Source organism: Heterodontus francisci, chromosome 28, assembly GCF_036365525.1.
Source record: "Heterodontus francisci isolate sHetFra1 chromosome 28, sHetFra1.hap1, whole genome shotgun sequence".
NCBI lineage: Eukaryota > Metazoa > Chordata > Chondrichthyes > Heterodontiformes > Heterodontidae > Heterodontus > Heterodontus francisci.
Window position 1 is genome coordinate 24,917,005 of NC_090398.1, and position 18,665 is coordinate 24,935,669.

At 43.0% G+C, this 18,665-nt stretch overlaps 1 protein-coding gene across 19 annotated transcripts in view; it reads left to right on the plus strand.

Annotated features, from left to right (window-relative positions):
* LOC137385142 (NACHT, LRR and PYD domains-containing protein 3-like) overlaps positions 1 to 18,665 on the plus strand; it is a 206,085-nt gene that overhangs the window by 171,530 nt on the left and 15,890 nt on the right. For 17 of the 19 annotated variants that reach the window (XM_068060009.1, XM_068060020.1, XM_068060011.1 and 14 more), the window contains 3 exons: positions 328 to 468; positions 1,639 to 1,740; positions 17,595 to 17,636. In XM_068060009.1, the coding sequence (XP_067916110.1) occupies positions 328 to 468; positions 1,639 to 1,740; positions 17,595 to 17,636 (285 nt within the window). The remainder of the gene's footprint in view (positions 1 to 327; positions 469 to 1,638; positions 1,741 to 17,594; positions 17,637 to 18,665) is intronic. The other 2 variants (XM_068060027.1, XM_068060028.1) reach the window with 2 other exon arrangements.

Here is an 18,665-nt window from a genome sequence, read left to right on the forward strand (position 1 = left end):
CGTGATATGGACACTTGTATAGCTAATAGCACAAATTTTTCTCTACAGTAAGCACACTCACAGCTCATATTGTCCTCAGATAAATTTCATGCCATCGCTTTATGAATGCGTTATTCAGGCTAACTGAACGCAAAAGGTTTACAATCAGTTTATGAAAGAAAACGATGAAGACAACAGAGGGTATCAAAATATAGGCTTAAAATGAGATACAAATAATATAAACTGAAGATTATGTATCAGTGCTCGTTTAAAATTCATTTAGCTTATTTTAACGTGGTAATTAATACTTGCATGATCACTGATCAAAACATTTTCTCTGATTAACAGCGTCTGCAGATAATGCAGCAAAGGACACACAAGACGCAATCGTCCTCGCGTGTGCAGTATGCGTTGCATTTCTGGGGGGATTCGGAGTTGGAAGTACGGCAACTTACTGTTGGATGAAGAAAAAATATGTTCCCAGAACAGGTAACCTCCACTCTTCTGTGGGAAGCGCAACAAACTTTTTTTTTAACCGCAAAATAAGTATGCATGAGGTAGAAATAGTGAAGAAAGAGTTGATTTTTTTGAGGGGTGGGTGTGGGAGTGGTGGGGGGGGGGGGGTGGTGGTAATATCTTCCTAAACTCCTCTGGCCCTTTCATTCCTGAAGTGTCAGCTTGAAATTCACCTTTATGCATGCACTTTCTTTTCGTTTTTTTGGTGGGATATGGACTTCGCTGGTGAGGGTAGCATTTATTGCCCATTCTTAACTGCCCTTGCACTGAGTGTCTTGCCATTTCAGAGGGCATTTATGAGTCAGCCACATTGTGCCGGGTATGGAATACTTGATATTTCAGAATCTATAGTACAGTCATGTGGCAGAATGGGGAGGAGTGAAAAATACTATTAACCAGAAATATTACAGAAAACTTATTGAGACACCACATTTGTTTACATGTTTTAAGTATTTGTATTGGAATACTGTAATTAATTGTGGATAGCATATTTGTAGCACAACTGTAGAAATTGAACATTTCTTGGAACCCAAATAGAGTATCATTGCTTGGCTTAGTGACCTTTCTTCATGGTTCCACTTGGAGTGTAATTGCAACAAAGCAGTGTCAGAGGGTTTCGCGATTTTGATGCCTTAATGCAGCATAGCTACTTTCCAACATTCTGTATTATAGAGATGGATTTAACTTATCCGGAATCCATCGAAAACAAAGCTTCAATGATATATTGTAACTATTGTATCTTGAGAAATTAATTCCCAGGATGTTATCCTCCATGTTGCATATCGGCTTCGAAATCAAATTTAGCTCAGATCAAGTTGATGCAACATCAGAAGTATTATTTCTGTTCGCTGACAAAACTCGTGCGACCTGTTCCAAATGGATGTCCCTGATTAGTTCCCACGTCGCTCCAATCATAAGATCAAATTAAGAGCTCATGTTCCTGCTCACATTCGAACAATTCCAAAATTCACGATATCTCTTTTAAAAGAACTGTAACAGAATTTCCCCCTTCAGCAATCCTGGCACCCGTTGGAAGCAAAAACACAAAATGCTGGAAATGCTCAGCAGGTCAAGCAGCATCTGTGGAGAGAGAAGCAGAGTTGACTTGCTGAGTATTTCCAAAATCTTCTGTCTTTATTTCAGATTTCCAGTATCTGCCGTATTTTGTTTTTATTTACCCGTCAGAAGTACATGCCTTAACCTGCTGCACTGCCAGAACAATGACGTTATTTCATTTTCATCCTGGTAACTACATTTATCAAAAATCTCTATCTGTCACTACCTCATGGATCTATCATGGAGTAGAATATCGTCTGTTGTGTGACCCGAATCCTACCTCTTTTTGTTCATTCTTGTGAAAAGAACGTCTTGTTGTTGAAAAACATACTTTATAAAATTCCCCCTTGGATCAACAGCTTCTGATGTTCCATTCCTTCATAAATCCAATTGTTTCAAGAATGTGTAGCTGGAATTTTCTATTTATAACAATTGTGTTTTTTTCTTATTTCTCAAACATTGAGCCGCATTGATTCCAAGTGAATTTAAAATTAAGGAGCTCTATCCTTTTCTAAGCACCTGTCCATGGACTCATTCTATTTTTCTTGGGACAGAGTTTGCGAACTCTGCTTCTGTCCCTCAATATTACCGAAACAAAATTGCTCCATTATTTAGTTTAGTTTAGAGATACAGCACTGAAACAGGCCCTTCGGCCCACCGAGTCTGTGCCGACCATCAACCACCCATTTTATACTAATCCTACACTAATCCCATATTCCTACCACATCCCCACCTGTCCCTATATTTCCCTACCACCTACCTATACTAGGGGCAATTTATAATGGCCAATTAACCTATCAACCTGCAAGTCTTTGGCATGTGGGAGGAAACCGGAGCACCCGGAGGAAACCCACGCAGACACAGGGAGAACTTGCAAACTCCACACAGGCAGTACCCAGAATTGAACCCGGGTCGCTGGAACTGTGAGGCTGCGGTGCTAACCACTGCGCCACTGTGCCGCCCTATTACAAGGAACAAATCCATAACAACGTTCTTGCCCTTGCATCGTTCATTATTAATTCCTTTGTCATGATAAATGCTTCTTCCCATTTAAAAATCCTTTTAAAACCTGTCACCCTGTCTTGACCTCAGATTTTTCATTAAGTTAAGCTCACTGATTCTGTCCTCCTTTGTTCTTTAATAAAGTGCTTAGAAGCGTGGATAGATGACTTCAAGGCGCAAATTACCGGCATTTTTCGATGCAAAAAAATAGTGGCAGCACCTATATTCTGATTCTAACTTCTTATGTACAGTTATAGGTAGAAATCTAGTAATTCTTTCAAAGGCACGATTAGCGTTGCAATTATTTATATTGGCAAATTTCGCGTTATGCATGCCCATTTTAATTGAGTAATCGACATCTGAAGCTTGTGGTTCCAGCGCAAACGGTCCAAAAGCATTAATACTGCTTCTTGATTTCACTTATGTACATCATGATTGTATGATACATTAGTCTCATGTGTATTTCGTACGGTGCTGGGGTACCAAAGTGTAAAGTTGACTCATTGCCAGCGACTTTTAAAGGCTATAATAGTAAAAATAGCAATTGGTATGTTTATTGAATAACCATTACGCAGATGTGGGTCCGAAGTGACCAAGGTTGGAAACTAAATATTCCAGGGCTCCTAACTTTTAGAAGGGTGGGCAAAACAGAAAAAAATGAGGAAAGTAGCTCTGAGAATAAAGGATGGGATAAAGACAGCAGAGAGAAAGAACCTTAATTCACAAAATCAGGGGTAGTCTCAGTCTATGTGGAGCTAAGAAACAGAAAGGGGCATAAAGTACTACTGGGATTTGTTTATCACCAGCTGACAAGAGTTTGCTGTGTGTGACAGATTATAAATCGGAAAATTAGAGGGGCACATAATACGGATAATATAGCAATAATGGGGGACTTAGATCTTCATATAGACTGGACAAATCAAGTTTGCAGCAGTAGTGCGGAGGACGGGTTCATGGAATGTATACAACATAGATTTATACATCAGCACGTCGAGGAAACAACTGGGGAACAGGATATATTTATGATATAGTATTGTGCAATAAGAAAGGGTTAATTCATAACGATGTAATAAAAGGGAAGACTGGCCAAAGAATTTTATACTGGATGTGAAAGCGATTTAGTTAAGTCTGAAACTGGAGTCTTAAATCTAAACAAAATAAACCACGTATGAATGGGGCGTGAAGACGGGTAGGGGGCGAATTGGCTCAGATCGATTGGGAAACAGAATTAACAGTTATGACGATAGATAAGTAATGGAAGCACTAAAGCAATATTTACAAAAATTTCCACAAACATGTATTCATTTAGTACCCAAAATCCCCACGGAACAAGTTGTCCAATCGTGGCGAACAATAATTGTATTTAAAATGACTTTAGAGTATAAAATTCAATAACACAAATTAGAGGCTGCCTTCTCTGCCCAAAAGAAACCCATAAGTAGATTGTAAGGTCCATTCATATTTCAGTTATAGTGGCTACCAAATTGGTTTGAAATTTGTTGAATAATTTGAGTAACAGTCATGTCAGTTAAAATTAGCCTCCAAAGGAATACTAATGTCTAATTTTATCCATAACACATACTTAAAATATAACTTATGAACTTGGTTATTTTAACATTGCAAGTACAGACTTGAAAAAATATGCTGGGTTGAGCACTACCTGGAACTGTACTCCAGGGAGAATGCTGTCGCTGAGACTGCCCTCAATGCAGCCCAGCCTCTACCAGTCATGGATGAGCTGGACATACAGCCAACCAAATAGGAACTCAGTGATGCCATTGATTCTCTAGCCAGCGGAAAAGCACCTGGGAAGGACAGCATTACCCCTGAAATAATCAAGAGTGCCAAGCCTGCTATACTCTCAGCACTACATGAACTGCTATGCCTGTGCTGGGACGAGGGAGCAGTACCACAGGACATGCGCAACGCCTATATCATCACCCTCTATAAAAACAAAGGTGACCGCGGTGACTGCAATAACTACCGTGGAATCTCCCTGCTCAGCATAGTGGGGAAAGTCTTTGCTCGAGTCGCTCTGAACAGGCTCCAGAAGCTGGCCGAGCGCGTCTACCCTGAGGCACAGTGTGGCTTTCGTGCAGAGAGATCGACCGTTGACATGCTGTTCTCCCTTCGTCAGATACAGGAGAAATGCCGTGAACAACAGATGCCCCTCTACATTGCTTTCATTGATCTCACCAAAGCCTTTGACCTCAAAGAAAGAACAAAGAAAATTACAGCACAGGAACAGGCCCTTAGGCCCTCCAAGCCTGCGCCGATCCAGATCCTCTATCTAAACATGTCGCCTATTTTATTAGGGTCTGTATCTCTTTGCTTCCTGCCCATTCATGTATCTGTCTAGATACATCTTAAAAGACGCTATCGTGCCCGCGTCTACCACCTCCGCTGGCAAATTATTCCAGGCACCCACCACCCTCTGCGTAAAGAACTTTCCACGCATATCCCCCCTAAACTTTTCCCCTCTCACTTTGAACTCGTGACCCCTCGTAATTGAATCCCCCACTCTGGGAAAACGCTTCTTGCTATCCACCCTGTCTATACCTCTCATGATTTTGTACACCTCAATCAGGTCCCCCCTCAACCTCCGTCTTTCTAATGAAAATAATCCTAATCTGCTCAACCTCTCTTCATAGCTAGCGCCCACCATACCAGGCAACATCCTGGTGAACCTCCTCTGCACCCTCTCCAAAGCATCTACATCCTTTTGGTAATGTGGCGACCAGAACTGCACGCAGTATTCCAAATGTGGCCGAACCAAAGTCTTATACAACTGTAACATGACCTGCCAACCCTTGTACTCAATACCCCGTCCGATGAAGGAAAGCATGCCGTATGCCTTCTTGACCACTCTATTGACCTGCGTTGCCACCTTCAGGGAACAATGGACCTGAACACCCAAGTCTCTCTGTACATCAATTTTCCCCAGGACTTTTCCATTTACTGTATAATTCAATCTTGAATTGGATCTTCCAAAATGCATCACCTCGCATTTGCCCTGATTGAACTCCATCTGCCATTTCTCTGCCCAACTCTCCAATCTATTTATATTCTGCTGTATTCTCTGTCAGTCCCCTTCACTATCTGCTACTCCACCAATCTTAGTGTCGTCTGCAAACTTGCTAATCAGACCACCTATACTTTCCTCCAAATCATTTATGTATATCACAAACAACAGTGGTCCCAGCACGGATCCCTGTGGAACACCACTGGTCACACGTCTCCATTTTGAGAAACTCCCTTCCACTGCTACTCTCTGTCTCCTGTTGCCCAGCCAATTCTTTATCCATCTAGCAAGTACACCCTGGACCCCATGCGACTTCACTTTCTCCATCAGCCTACCATGGGGAACCTTATCAAATGCCTTACTGAAGTCCATGTATATGACATCTACAGCCCTTCCCTCATCAATCAACTTTGTCACTTCCTCAAAGAATTCTATTAAGTTGGTAAGACATGACCTTCCCTGCACAAAACCATGTTGCCTATCACTGATAAGCCCATTTTCTTCCAAATGGGAATAGATCCTATCCCTCAGTATCTTCTCCAGCAGCTTCCCTACCACTGACGTCAGGCTCACTGGTCGATAATTACCTGGATTTTCCCTGCTACCCTTCTTAAACAAGGGGACAACATTAGCAATTCTCCAGTCCTCCGGGACCTCACCCGTGTTTAAGGATGCTGCAAAGATATCTGTTAAGGCCCCAGCTATTTCCTCTCTCGCTTCCCACAGTAACCTGGGATAGATCCCATCCGGACCTGGGGGCTTGTCCACCTTAATGCCTTTTAGAATACCCAACACTTCCTCCCTCCTTATGCCGACTTGACCTAGAGTAATCAAACATCTGTTCCTAACCTCAACATCCGTCATGTCCCTCTCCTCGGTGAATACCGATGCAAAGTACTCGTTTAGAATCTCACCCATTTTCTCTGACTCCACGCATAACTTTCCTCCTTTGTCCTTGAGTGGACCAATGCTTTTTCTAGTTACCCTCTTGCTCCTTATATATGAATAAAAGGCTTTGGGATTTTCCTTAACCCTGTTTGCTAAAGATATTTCATGACCCCTTTTAGCCCTCTTAATTCCTCATTTCAGATTGGTCCTACATTCCCGATATTCTTTCAAAGCTTCGTCTTTCTTCAGCCTCCTAGACCTTATGTGTGCTTCCTTTTTCCTCTTAGCTAGTCTCACAATTTCACCTGTCATCCATGGTTCCCTAATCTTGCCATTTCTATCCCTCATTTTCACAGGAACATGTCTCTCCTGCACGCTAATCAACCTCTCTTTAAAAGCCTCCCACATATCAAATGTGGATTTACCTTCAAACAGCTGCTCCCAATCTACATTCCCCAACTCCTGCCGAATTTTGGTATAGTTGGCCTTCCCCCAATTTAGCACTCTTCCTTCGGGACCACTCTCGTCTTTGTCCATGAGTATTCTAAAACTTATGGAATTGTGATCCCTATTCCCAAAGTAGTCCCCGACTGAAACTTCAACCACCTGGCCGGGCTCATTCTCCAACACCAGGTCCAGTATGGCCCCTTCCCGAGTTGGACTATTTACATACTGCTCTAGAAAACCCTCCTGGATGCTCCTTACAAATTCTGCTCCATCTGGACCTCTAACACTAAGTGAATCCCAGTCAATGTTGGGAAAATTAAAATCTCCTATCACCACCACCCTGTTGCTCCTACATCTTTCCATAATCTGTTTACATATTTGTACCTCTATCTCACGCTCGCTGTTGGGAGGCCTGTAGTACAGCCCCAACATTGTTACCGCACCCTTCCTATTTCTGAGTTCTGCCCATATTGCCTCACTGCTCGAATCCTCCATAGTGCCTTCCTTCAGCACAGCTGTGATATCCTCTTTGACCAGTACTGCAACTCCTCCACCCCTTTTACCTCCCTCTCTATCCCGCCGGAAGCATCAATATCCTGGAATATTTAGTTGCCAATCATGCCCTTCCCTCAACCAAGTCTCAGTACTAGCAATAACATCATACTCCCAGGTACTAATCCAGGCCCTAAGTTCATCTGCCTTACCTACTACACTTCTTGCATTAAAACAAATGCACCTCAGACCACCAGTTCCTTTGCGTTCATCATCTGCTCCCTGTCTACTCTTTTCCTTAGTCACGCTGACTTCATTATCTAGTTCCTTACAGGCTTTAGTTACTACCTCCTTACTGTCCACTGACCTCCTCATTTGGTTCCCATCCCCCTGCCACATTAGTTTAAACCCTCCCCAACAGCGTTAGCAAAAGCACCCCCAAGGACATTGGTTCCAGTGCGGCCCAGGTGTAGGCCGTCCAATTTGTAATAGTCCCACCTCCCCCAGAACCGGTCCCAATGTCCCAAAAATCTGAACCCCTTCCTCCTGCACCATCTCTCAAGCCACGCATTTATCCTGACTATTCTTTCATTTCTACTCTGACTATCACGTGGCACTGGTAGCAATCCTGAGATTATTACCTCTGAGGTCCTACTTTTTAACTTGGCTCCTAACTCCCTAAATTCTGTTGTAGGACCTCATCCCGTTTTTTTACCTATATCATTGGTACCTATGTGCACAACGACAACTGTCTGTTCACCCTCCCCTTTCAGAATGTCCTGCAGCCGATCTGAGACATCCCTGATCCGTGCACCTGGGAGGCAACATACCATTCGGGAGTCTCGTTTTCGACCACAGAACCGCCTATCTACTCCCCTTACAATCGAATCCCCGATAACTATAGCCCTTCCACTCTTTTTCCCGCCCTTCCGAACAGCAGAGCCAGCCACGGTGCCATGAACCTGGCTACTGCTGCCTTCCCCTGGTGAGCCATCTCCCTCAACAGTATCCAAAACGGTATACCTGTTTTGGAGGGAGATGACCGCAGGGGACACCTGCGCTGCCTTCCTGCTCTTTCTCTGCCTTTTGGTCACCCATTCCCTTTCACCCTCAGCAATCTTTATCTGCGGTGTGACCAATTCGCTAAACGTGCTATCCACGACCTCCTCAGCATCGCGGATGCTCCAAAGTGAGTCCATCCGCAGCTCCAGAGCCGTCATGCGGTCTAACAAGAGCTGCAGCTGGACACACTTCCAGCACGTGAAGGAGTCAGGGACATCAGCCGTGTCCCTGAGCTCCCACATTGAGCAAGAGGAGCATGTCACGGGTCTGAGATCTCCTGCCATTTTCAATCTTAAGCTTAAGTTAGTCTTAACTTAGATAAACGAAAAAGGAACGAAAAGTTTTCACCAATCACAGGAAAAAAAAATAGAAAAAGCCTTACCTTATCTGCACACCACCGAGTCCTTTTTTTTTGGTTCGAGGAGGAGGGCGGGTGGGAGACACTACAGGTGTAGTGTCTCGGGTTCAGCCGCTGCCCAAATATATAGGACTCACTTACCCAGCTGCCACCTCGCTCTCCCTCTCGCAGCTGCAAAAAGAAACCGCCAAAACAACAAGGTAAGTTTATATAAGTTGTAAACTCACTTACCCAGCTGCCACCTCGCTCTCCCTGTCGCCGCTGCAAAAAGACGTGGTCTCTTCAGACTACTAGAAAAGATCGGATGCCCACCAAAGCTACTAAGTATCATCACCTCATTCCATGACAATATGAAAGGCACAATTCAACGTGGTGGCTCCTCAACAGAGCCCTTTCCTATCCTGAATGGCGTGAAACAGGGCTGTGTTCTCGCACCCACACTTTTTGGGATTTTCTTCTCCCTGCTGCTTTCACATGCGTTCAAGTCCTCTGAAGAAGGAATTTTCCTCCACACAAGATCAGGGGGCAGGTTGTTCAACCTTGCCCGTCTTAGAGCGAAGTCCAAAGTGCGGAAAGTCCTCATCAGGGAACTCCTCTTTGCTGACGATGCTGCTTTAACATCTCACACTGAAGAGTGCCTGCAGAGTCTCATCGACAGGTTTGCGGCTGCCTGCAATGAATTTGGCCTAACCATCAGCCTCAAGAAAATGAACATCATGGGGCAGGACGTCAGAAATGCTTCCTCCATCAATATTGGCGACCATGCTCTGGAAGTGGTTCAAGAGTTCACCTACCTAGGCTCAACTATCACCAGTAACCTGTCTCTAGATGCAGAAATCAACAAGCGCATGGGTAAGGCTTCCACTGCTATGTCCAGACTGGCCAAGAGAGTGTGGGAAAATGGCGCACTGACACGGAACACAAAAGTCCGAGTGTATCAGGCCTGTGTCCTCAGTACCTTGCTCTCTGGCAGCGAGGCCTGGACAACGTATGTCAGCCAAGAGCGACATCTCAATTCATTTCATCTTCGCTGCCTCCGGAGAATACTTGGCATCAGGTGGCAGGACCGTATCTCCAACACAGAAGTCCTCGAGGCGGCCAACATCCCCAGCTTGTACACACTACTGAGTCAGCGGCGCTTGAGATGGCTTGGCCATGTGAGCCGCATGGAAGATGCCAGGATCCCCAAAGACACATTGTACAGTGAGCTCGCCACTGGTATCAGACCCACCGGCCGTCCATGTCGCCGCTTTAAAGACGTCTGCAAACGCGACATGAAATCCTGTGACATTGATCACAAGTCGTGGGAGTCAGTTGCCAGCGTTCACCAGAGCTGGCGGGCAGCCATAAAGACAGGGCTAAAATGTGGCGAGTCGAAGAGACTTAGTAGTTGGCAGGAAAAAAGACAGAGGCGCAAGGGGAGAGCCAACTGTGCAACAGCCCCGACAAACAAATTTCTCTGCAGCACCTGTGGAAGAGCCTGTCGCTCTAGAATTGCCCTTTATAGCCACTCCAGGCGCTGCTTCACAAACCACTGACCACCTCCAGGCGCGTATCCATTGTCTCTCGAGATAAGGAGGCCCAAAAGAAAGAAGTACAGACTTGAAAAAATAGCTGTAGTGCCCTGCCCAGACCATCCTAGTTCTAAGCATGTTGATGAATTGTCAGAATTTTTAAAAAAACAAATATTTTCAAGAATTAGATCCACTCGGTTATGGAAAGAGAACAAAAAAAAGTCTACCACTGAATTCCATGATGGGATTATTTATGTAGAAAGTCATGTTGTAGCTGTTGTGTGATGTACATCTGGAAAGCTGCCTTATTATGATTGAAAACGAGTGCCATTGACCACATCAATGGATCTTGTAGACAAAATCTACCAGCAATTATGTTAAGCCACAACACAGGATCCAACGTACTTACTTCCCATGACTGAATTAGTGAAGTCTAACTTATACTCAAATTATCTTAGTTTTGAGATTTCAGTTTTTCAAATGCAAACATTAAAAATTAAAATGCATAGAACCAATATGGCATTGTGCACACTGTTTTTCGTATATATGGGGTCGGGGGTGTGGTTGAATACTCACCACGGGCCATCCAAGTATAAATTGTTAATCTTCCACAGTAAGGAATTAAAACACCTGGGCATATAGAACTGCCATTACAGTCCATATTAGTCAACCGAATAGCTTTCGTTCCTTGAATTAAGTATTCCTCTGGTCCCAAAAGGGTGGTGTTCTGTTCCATGGGAGTGAATAGAGAGTTGGTTATCTCTAGAAACTTCGATTCATGCCAACACCATTTCAAGACATCAAACAGTGTAGCATTATTAATGCAATATTTTGCCATCCAACGTAGATAATTTCCAACAAGCTATAATGGCTGGAGAAGCAATGTTGATTGATTTTCAAAAGCAAGCCTTTTCCCCATTACTTTCCAACTGATTGTTTCACAGTAGCAGAGAAAACCATCTATAAACTTAATAGATAGATAGATAGACAGACAGACGGAATGGTAGGTGGTTCTGTACCCAGAGACTGTAGCGCCTCCGGAATATATGGTCAGCTGGTATGGTGGGTGTTGACTTTCTCAGCGGCTTCAAGAGGGAGCTCGATAACTTCCTGAGTGTGAGAAAGATTACGTCATATAGAAGGTAAGTTTCTTTATCGGTAACAGGTGGTCCATGTAATCTCCTGGACAGGTTTTCCACTGCCAGGGCAGCAGGGCATTGAAGAGGAAATGTACTGAGTTTTTTCCCCACATTGGCCCAGGGTTTTTACATTTTTTGCTACTCCTAGTAGATTTAGATGTGATTTAGTGAGAGGGAAGAAGTGTTTAGCCATGATGGTAAAGCTATCTTGGTGTGGGACAGTCTTGATGGGCTAGCGAGTCTTCCAGCATAATTTCCATACGTTTGTCAGCTGGAAATTTCCCTCTATGTCAACTCAAATTGTATAGAGACCTGACTGCAACAAATGCTACAAGTACCTCCTTCCTCAATATTGTAGACAAAGAAGTAAGTAGCAGAGGATCTAAAACAGACAAAAGTTGGTTATGCTCTCTGAAAGCACCATGTCTGTGTTCCTGAACTGTCTGCGAATGTAAGAGTAAGGGGGATGGCTCATCCTCACACTTGTTGACTTATTTTGACTACTATTACCTCCAAGCTCCTTGGTTCCTGCATATATCTGGAATAGTTTTTGTATCTTCCAGTGTAAGAACATTTAGGCACCCTGGCAGAGTTTGGGAACTCTCTGACACAGTACTACTGATGTGGATTCCCCAATTGCACTACTAATTGCCGTTCCTATTAGCTGATGGTATTGTTTTCTTTTTAATTTACAACCTTTTTTTCTGTTTCAATGATATATTCCGGGTCGGTTCGGTCATGAAAAGAAATTAAAGGGCTCGGGCCCAGATCGGGTTCGGATTGGCTGCTGTCCAGTCGGGCTCGGGTCGGGTTTTAATTTTATATCGGAGCCAGGCTTCAGGTTATAATAGTGCCAACAAAAGAATAGTAAGCCCGAGGATTGCGAGGATTTTAAAATTCAGCAGCGGAACATTAAGAAATTGATGAGGAAAACGCAAAGGTAGTATGAGAATAAACGAGCAAAAAACATTTATAAAAAAAGATTGTAGACGTTTTATAGGTGCGCAAATAGGAATAGATGCGTGGAAGTAAACGTGCGACTATTGGAGGCAGAGACAAGTGAAATTATTGTGGGAATAAGGAAATAGAAGAAGCATTAACAAATACTTTGTATTTGTTCTTACACTAGAAGATACACAAACTATTCCAGAAATATGCAGGAACCAAGGAGCTTGGAGGTAATAGTATGGATTGAGGATTGGTTCGTGGACAATAAACAGGTAGTCGGAATAAATGAGACATCTTTGGACTGGCAGGCAGGAACTAGAGCACCACAAGAATCAGTGCAAGAGCGTCAACTGTGTATAATCTATATTAATGACTTAGACGAGAGGATTATGTTTAAGATATCCAAGTTTGCTGACCATAAAAACTTCAGGTGGGCAAGTTACTGGTGAGGAGGACGGGAAAGGCTCCAGAAGGGAATAGACAGTGTAAACCATAGCATTTTATCTCGATGGTTACTGTACGGTTTGATCACTAGAATTCCGAGAAATAAGGAGACAAAACTTAATATTCAGGTTGAACACTAACGACTTTTCTTGGTTAGGTATGAATTCTAATTATCAACACAATACACCTTTATTCACCAATAAGTTCCAAGGAATCAGACATACACGATCACTGCTGCTATCTCTCTGTTAGTTGTTCTCTTCAGTAGCTGACCAAGCTACCCGAATTAAACACCGAATCACTCATTGCAACGAGATAATACCTTTCTTTCGAAGGTGGACAGGCCACTCTGACAAGATGACCGAACAAATCGACCCTAAGCTAAAATTGTCGAATGAGGTATATAACTCTTTGTTCATACTGCAATATTAGAGACTGCCTTGACGATGAGGATATGTTTCAATTTCCTTCAATAATTTCATCACCACTCTGATTGCCACAGATGCTTTCAAGACGTTTCTTAGTTAATCTAACAGTCGCTTCCTTCCCTGGTCACACGCATACACAAATTAAATCACAGGACAATTAATCAATCCAAGTCCCTTAAATTGCTGACGTTTGCGAACTGTTGCTTGGAGAATTCCTAGTTACTCTGCATTTCAAATGCAGGCATACTCTGACATAATTGATCAACGTCAGTTTGCGCAGCTCTCTCGCAGCTTTTCAAAACTCGTTCGACCATTTAGTCCACCTGAATTAGTATTTTTTTTCCAAACATGTTAAGAAACATAGAAAAGTAGGAGCAGGAGTAGGTCATTCGGCCCTTCGACCCTACTCCGCCATTCAGTACGATCATGGCTGATCACCCAAAATCTGTAACCTGTTCCCACTTTCCCCCCATATCCCTTTAGCCCTAAGAACTACACCTAACTCTTTCATGAATATACTTACTGATGTAACCTCAACTGCTTTCCGTGGCAGACAATTCCACAGGTTCACCACTCTCTGGGTGAAGAAATCTCTCCTCATCTCAATCCTAAATGGCTTACCCCTTACCCTGAGATTGTGACCCCTGTTCCTGGACTCCTCCGCCATTGGAAACATCATTCCTGCATCTAGTCTCTCCAGTCCTGTTAGAATTTTATAGGTTTCTATGAGATCCACTCTCATTCTTCCACTCTCTAGCGAATACAAGCCTAATTGACCCAATCTCTCTTCATATGTCAGGAATCAGTCTGCTGAACCTTCGCTGCAATTCCTCCATAGCAAGAACAACCTTCCTCAGATAGGGAGACCAAAAATGCACACAATACTCCAGATGTGGTTTCACCAAGGCCTTGTATAATTGCAGCAAGACATGCTTGCTCCTGAACTCGAATCCTCTCGCTATGAAGGCGAACATGCCATTTGACTTCTAAACTGCCTTCTGCACCTGCATGCTTACTTTCAGCGACTAGTGAACAAGGGCACCCGGGTCTCCTGCACCTCCCCTTTTCCCAATCTACCGTTATTCAGATAACAATCTGCCTTTCTGTTTTTGCCACCGAAGTGGATAACCTCACATTTACCCACATTATACTGCATCTGCCATGTTTTTGCCCACTCATTCAACCTGTCCAAATCACACTGGAGCTTCTCTGCATCCTCCTCGCAGCTCTAACTCCCACCCGGCTTTGTATCGTCTGCAAACTTGGCTATATTACATTTAATTCCCTCCTCTATATCATTAATATATATTGTGAATAGCTGGGGTCCTAGCACTGATTCCTGCGGTACCCCACTAGTCGCTGCCTGCCACTCAGAAAACGACCCATTTATTCCTCCTCTTTGTTTCCTGTCTGCCAACCAGTTCGCTATCCATCTCAGTACCTTACTCCCAATCCCATGTGCTTTAATTTTGCACGCTAATCTCTAATGTGGGACCTTATCGAAAGCCTTCTGAAAGTCCATATACACCACATCCAGTGGTTCTCCCTTGTCTATTCGACTGGTCACATCTTCAAAAAAATTACTGTAGATTTGTCAAGCATGATTTCCCTTTCGTAAATCCAATGTTGACTTTGTCCAGTCCTGTCATTGTTTTCCAAGTGCATTGCTATTACATCTTTTCTAATGGACTCTAGCATTTTATCCACTACTGATGTCAGGCTAACTGGTCCATAATCCCCTGTTTTCTCTCTACCTCCTTTTCTTTAAATAGTGGGGTTATATTGGCTACCCTCCAATCCTTTGGAACTGTCCCAGAGTCCGTAGAATTTTGAAAAAAAGGCCAGAAATGCATTACTATTTCTACAGCCACTTTCTTAAGTACTCTAGGATGTAGATTATCAGGACCTGGGGATTTATCGGCCTTCGACCACATCAACTTCCCGAACATCATTTCCCCACTAATATTGATTTCATGCAGTTCCTCCTTCACTCTGGACCCTATGTTCCCCAACATTTCTGGGAGGTAATTTGTGTCCTCCTTTGTGAAGATAGAATCAAAATATATGTTTAATTGGTCTGCCATTTCTTTCTTCCCCATTATAAATTCCCCCATTTCTCACTGTAAGGGACCCACATTTTCTTCACTTATCTTTTTTTTTCTTCACATAGCTATAGAAGCTTTTACAGTCAGTTTTTATATTCTCTGCAAGCTTACTGTCATACTCTATTTTCCCCTTTTAATCAATCCCTTTGTCCTCCTTTGCTGAATTCTAAACTACTCCCAATCCTCAGGTTTGCTGCTTACTCTGGCCATTTTATATTTCTCTTCCTTGCATCTAATACTATCCCTAATTTCTTTTGTAAGCCACGATTGAGCCACCCTTCCTGTTTATTTTTTGCATCAGACAGGAATGAACAATTGTTGTAATTCATCCATGCGCTCTTGAAATGCTAGCCATTGCCTATCCACTGTCAATCCTTTAAGTAGCGTTCACCAATCTATCACAGCCAACTCGAACCTCATATCTTCATAGTTTCCTTTAATTAGATTCAGGGCCCTTGTCTCGGAATCAACTCTCGCACTCTTCATCTTACTGAATAATTCTATCATGTTATGGTCGCTCATCCCCAAGGGACCTCGCACAACAAGATTGTAAACTAATCTTTTCTCATTACACAATGTACAGTCTAGGATGACCAGTTGTCTAGTTGGTTCCTCAACATTTTGGTCCCAAAACCATCACGAACGCACTCCAGGAATTCCTCCTCTACAGTGTTATTGCGAATTTGGTTTGCCCAATCTACACGTAGATTAAACTCACCCATAATTGCAGTTGACCCCTTATTGCATGCGCCTCTACTGTGCTATTTAATGCCATCCTCTACATCACCACTGCTGTTTGATGGTCTATATAGAACCCCCACCAACGTGTTCTGCCCCTTCGTGTTTCTAATATCCTTCCACACCATTGTATTGATTTCCTCTTTTACTAACAACGCTATTCCATCTCCATTCCCTTTTTGCTTGTCCTTCCTAAATATTGAATAAACTTGGATGTTCAGTTCCCATCCTTGGTCACCTTGCAACCGCAGCCATGAATATGGTAGGAATATGGAATTAGTGTTGGCATTCAGAAGCACCATTGTACTTCAACCACAAAAAGATAACTTTCAGGAAGAACAGGCAATTAGTAAATACATCGATTTTTTTAGCTTTTGTGACCAAGGGAACTGTATATCAGAGTAAAGCTGTCTTACTACAATTATATCAGGCATTGGTGAGGTAATTCTTGTGGTACCATGTGCAATTGTGGCATCATGGGAGTGCACAGAAATTTCAAAAGAGTGGGTCCTTGTTTTAGTTTTTAGTTTTAGTTTTAGAGATACAGCACTGAAACAGGCCCTTCGGCCCACCGAGTCTGTGCCGACCATCAACCACCCATTTATACTAATCCTACACTAATTCCATATTCCTACCACATCCCCACCTGTCCCTATATTTCCCTGCCATCTACCTATACTAGGGGCAATTGCTAATGACCAATTTACCTATCAACCTGCAAGTCTTTGGCATGTGGGAGGAAACTGGAGCACCCGGAGGAAACCCACGCAGACACAGGGAGAACTTGCAAACTCCACACAGGCAGTACCCAGAATTGAACCCGGGTCGCTGGAGCTGTGAGGCTGTGGTGCTAACCACTGCGCCACTGTGCCACCCTCAAAAGGATGAGTAAATTCTTCCATGAGGAGAAATTGAGTAGACTGGGCCTATATTCTTGGATTCTAGAACAATGAGTGGCGAACGAATTGATACATAATACAATCCGTAAGGGGCTTGACAGGATAAATACAGGGGGAAAAAATCTTCTGACTGGGAAATCTACAAAAAGGAGTGACAATCCAGAACAAGGGGTCGTACGTTTTGGACTGAGATCAGGAGGAATATTTACTTTAATGGTGATGAGTCGTTGAAATTGTCCACTCCAGAGAACTGAGGAAATCCAATCGTTGGATCATATTCAAACAAAAGTCGCTAGAATGTTGGGATCGAAGGAAATTAATGGAGACACGGAGAGTGCAGCAAGGTGGGAGGATCTGTCATGAACTTGTTGGATGGCTGAGAATGTTCAAAGGGTCAAATCGCCTACTGCAGCTCCTATTTATCATGTTACATTTTATTTGATTCCTCTTAACTTGGTTTCCCCTGATTTTTAAGCTATTTCCGGGAACTTACAGCTGTTACTCACCAACCAATCACCTGCAGCGTTCCAGTGATGTCACTGTTTACTTTTTTTCAGATGCTGAATCGCCTGATCCGCTCTCCGCTCCGCTCCTGGAACGTAAGTCATGTTACCTTCGCTTTTCCAGACACAGTGACTCCATGCTTCATGCACATGAAGCTTCTCCAAAATTCTCACTTCTCATCAGCGCAAAACAAATCTTTGATTCATGCCTGGTTATTGGTTTCCAGACAATTGTGCTACTTTTCTGATTTTTGATCTTTGATAAACATTTCGTAACATTTTGTTTTCGCCAGTCTATCTGTCCAACTATAATGAAAGCAGTTTGCAGTTGTTAACAGATTAATTTAGCTGAAAAAAAACTTTGAGTCTTCACAATGCATGCTGGTTTGATTCAGTCATTTTCCTGTGCATCTGCATATATTATAACTTTCTGTATTTCATTTAAACCACCGATGATCCTAGGTTTGATAGCCTCGAAAATTACAACCATAAGCTTCGATTACACAAATACCATCATCCCTTAGAGCAGGTTAGGTGAATGGGCAAATGCACCTCATGTGAGATACAAATTCCCAAAGTGTTAATTTATCCACTTTGGAGGGAAAACATAATTTTTTTGAATGGTTTTAGATTGGCAGATGTTTGTATTCAGAAACACATGGGTGCCATTGTACTTCAATCATGAAAAAGAAAACATTCAGGAAAAACAAGCAATTAGTAAACACATAGTTTTTTTAGTTTTTGTGACAAAGGGAACTGTATATAAGAGGAAAGCTGTCTTACTACAATTATGCCAGGCATTGGTCAGGTAATTCTTGTTGTACCATGTGCAATTTTGGCATCATGGGTGTGCACAGAAGGTTCAGAAGAGTGGTTCCTTGGATGAGTAAATTCTCCCATGAGGAGAGATTGAGTAGACTGGATCTATATTCTTGGATTCTAGAACAATGAGAGGCGAACGAAACACGTACAATTCGTAAGGGGCTTGACAGGATAAATGCAGGAAAAATATTTCTTCTGGCTGGGAAATCTGCAAAACGGAGTGACAATCGCTGAAAAAGGGGTGGTACGTTTTGGACTGAGATCAGGGGGAATATTGAATTTAATGGTTGATGAGTCGTTGAA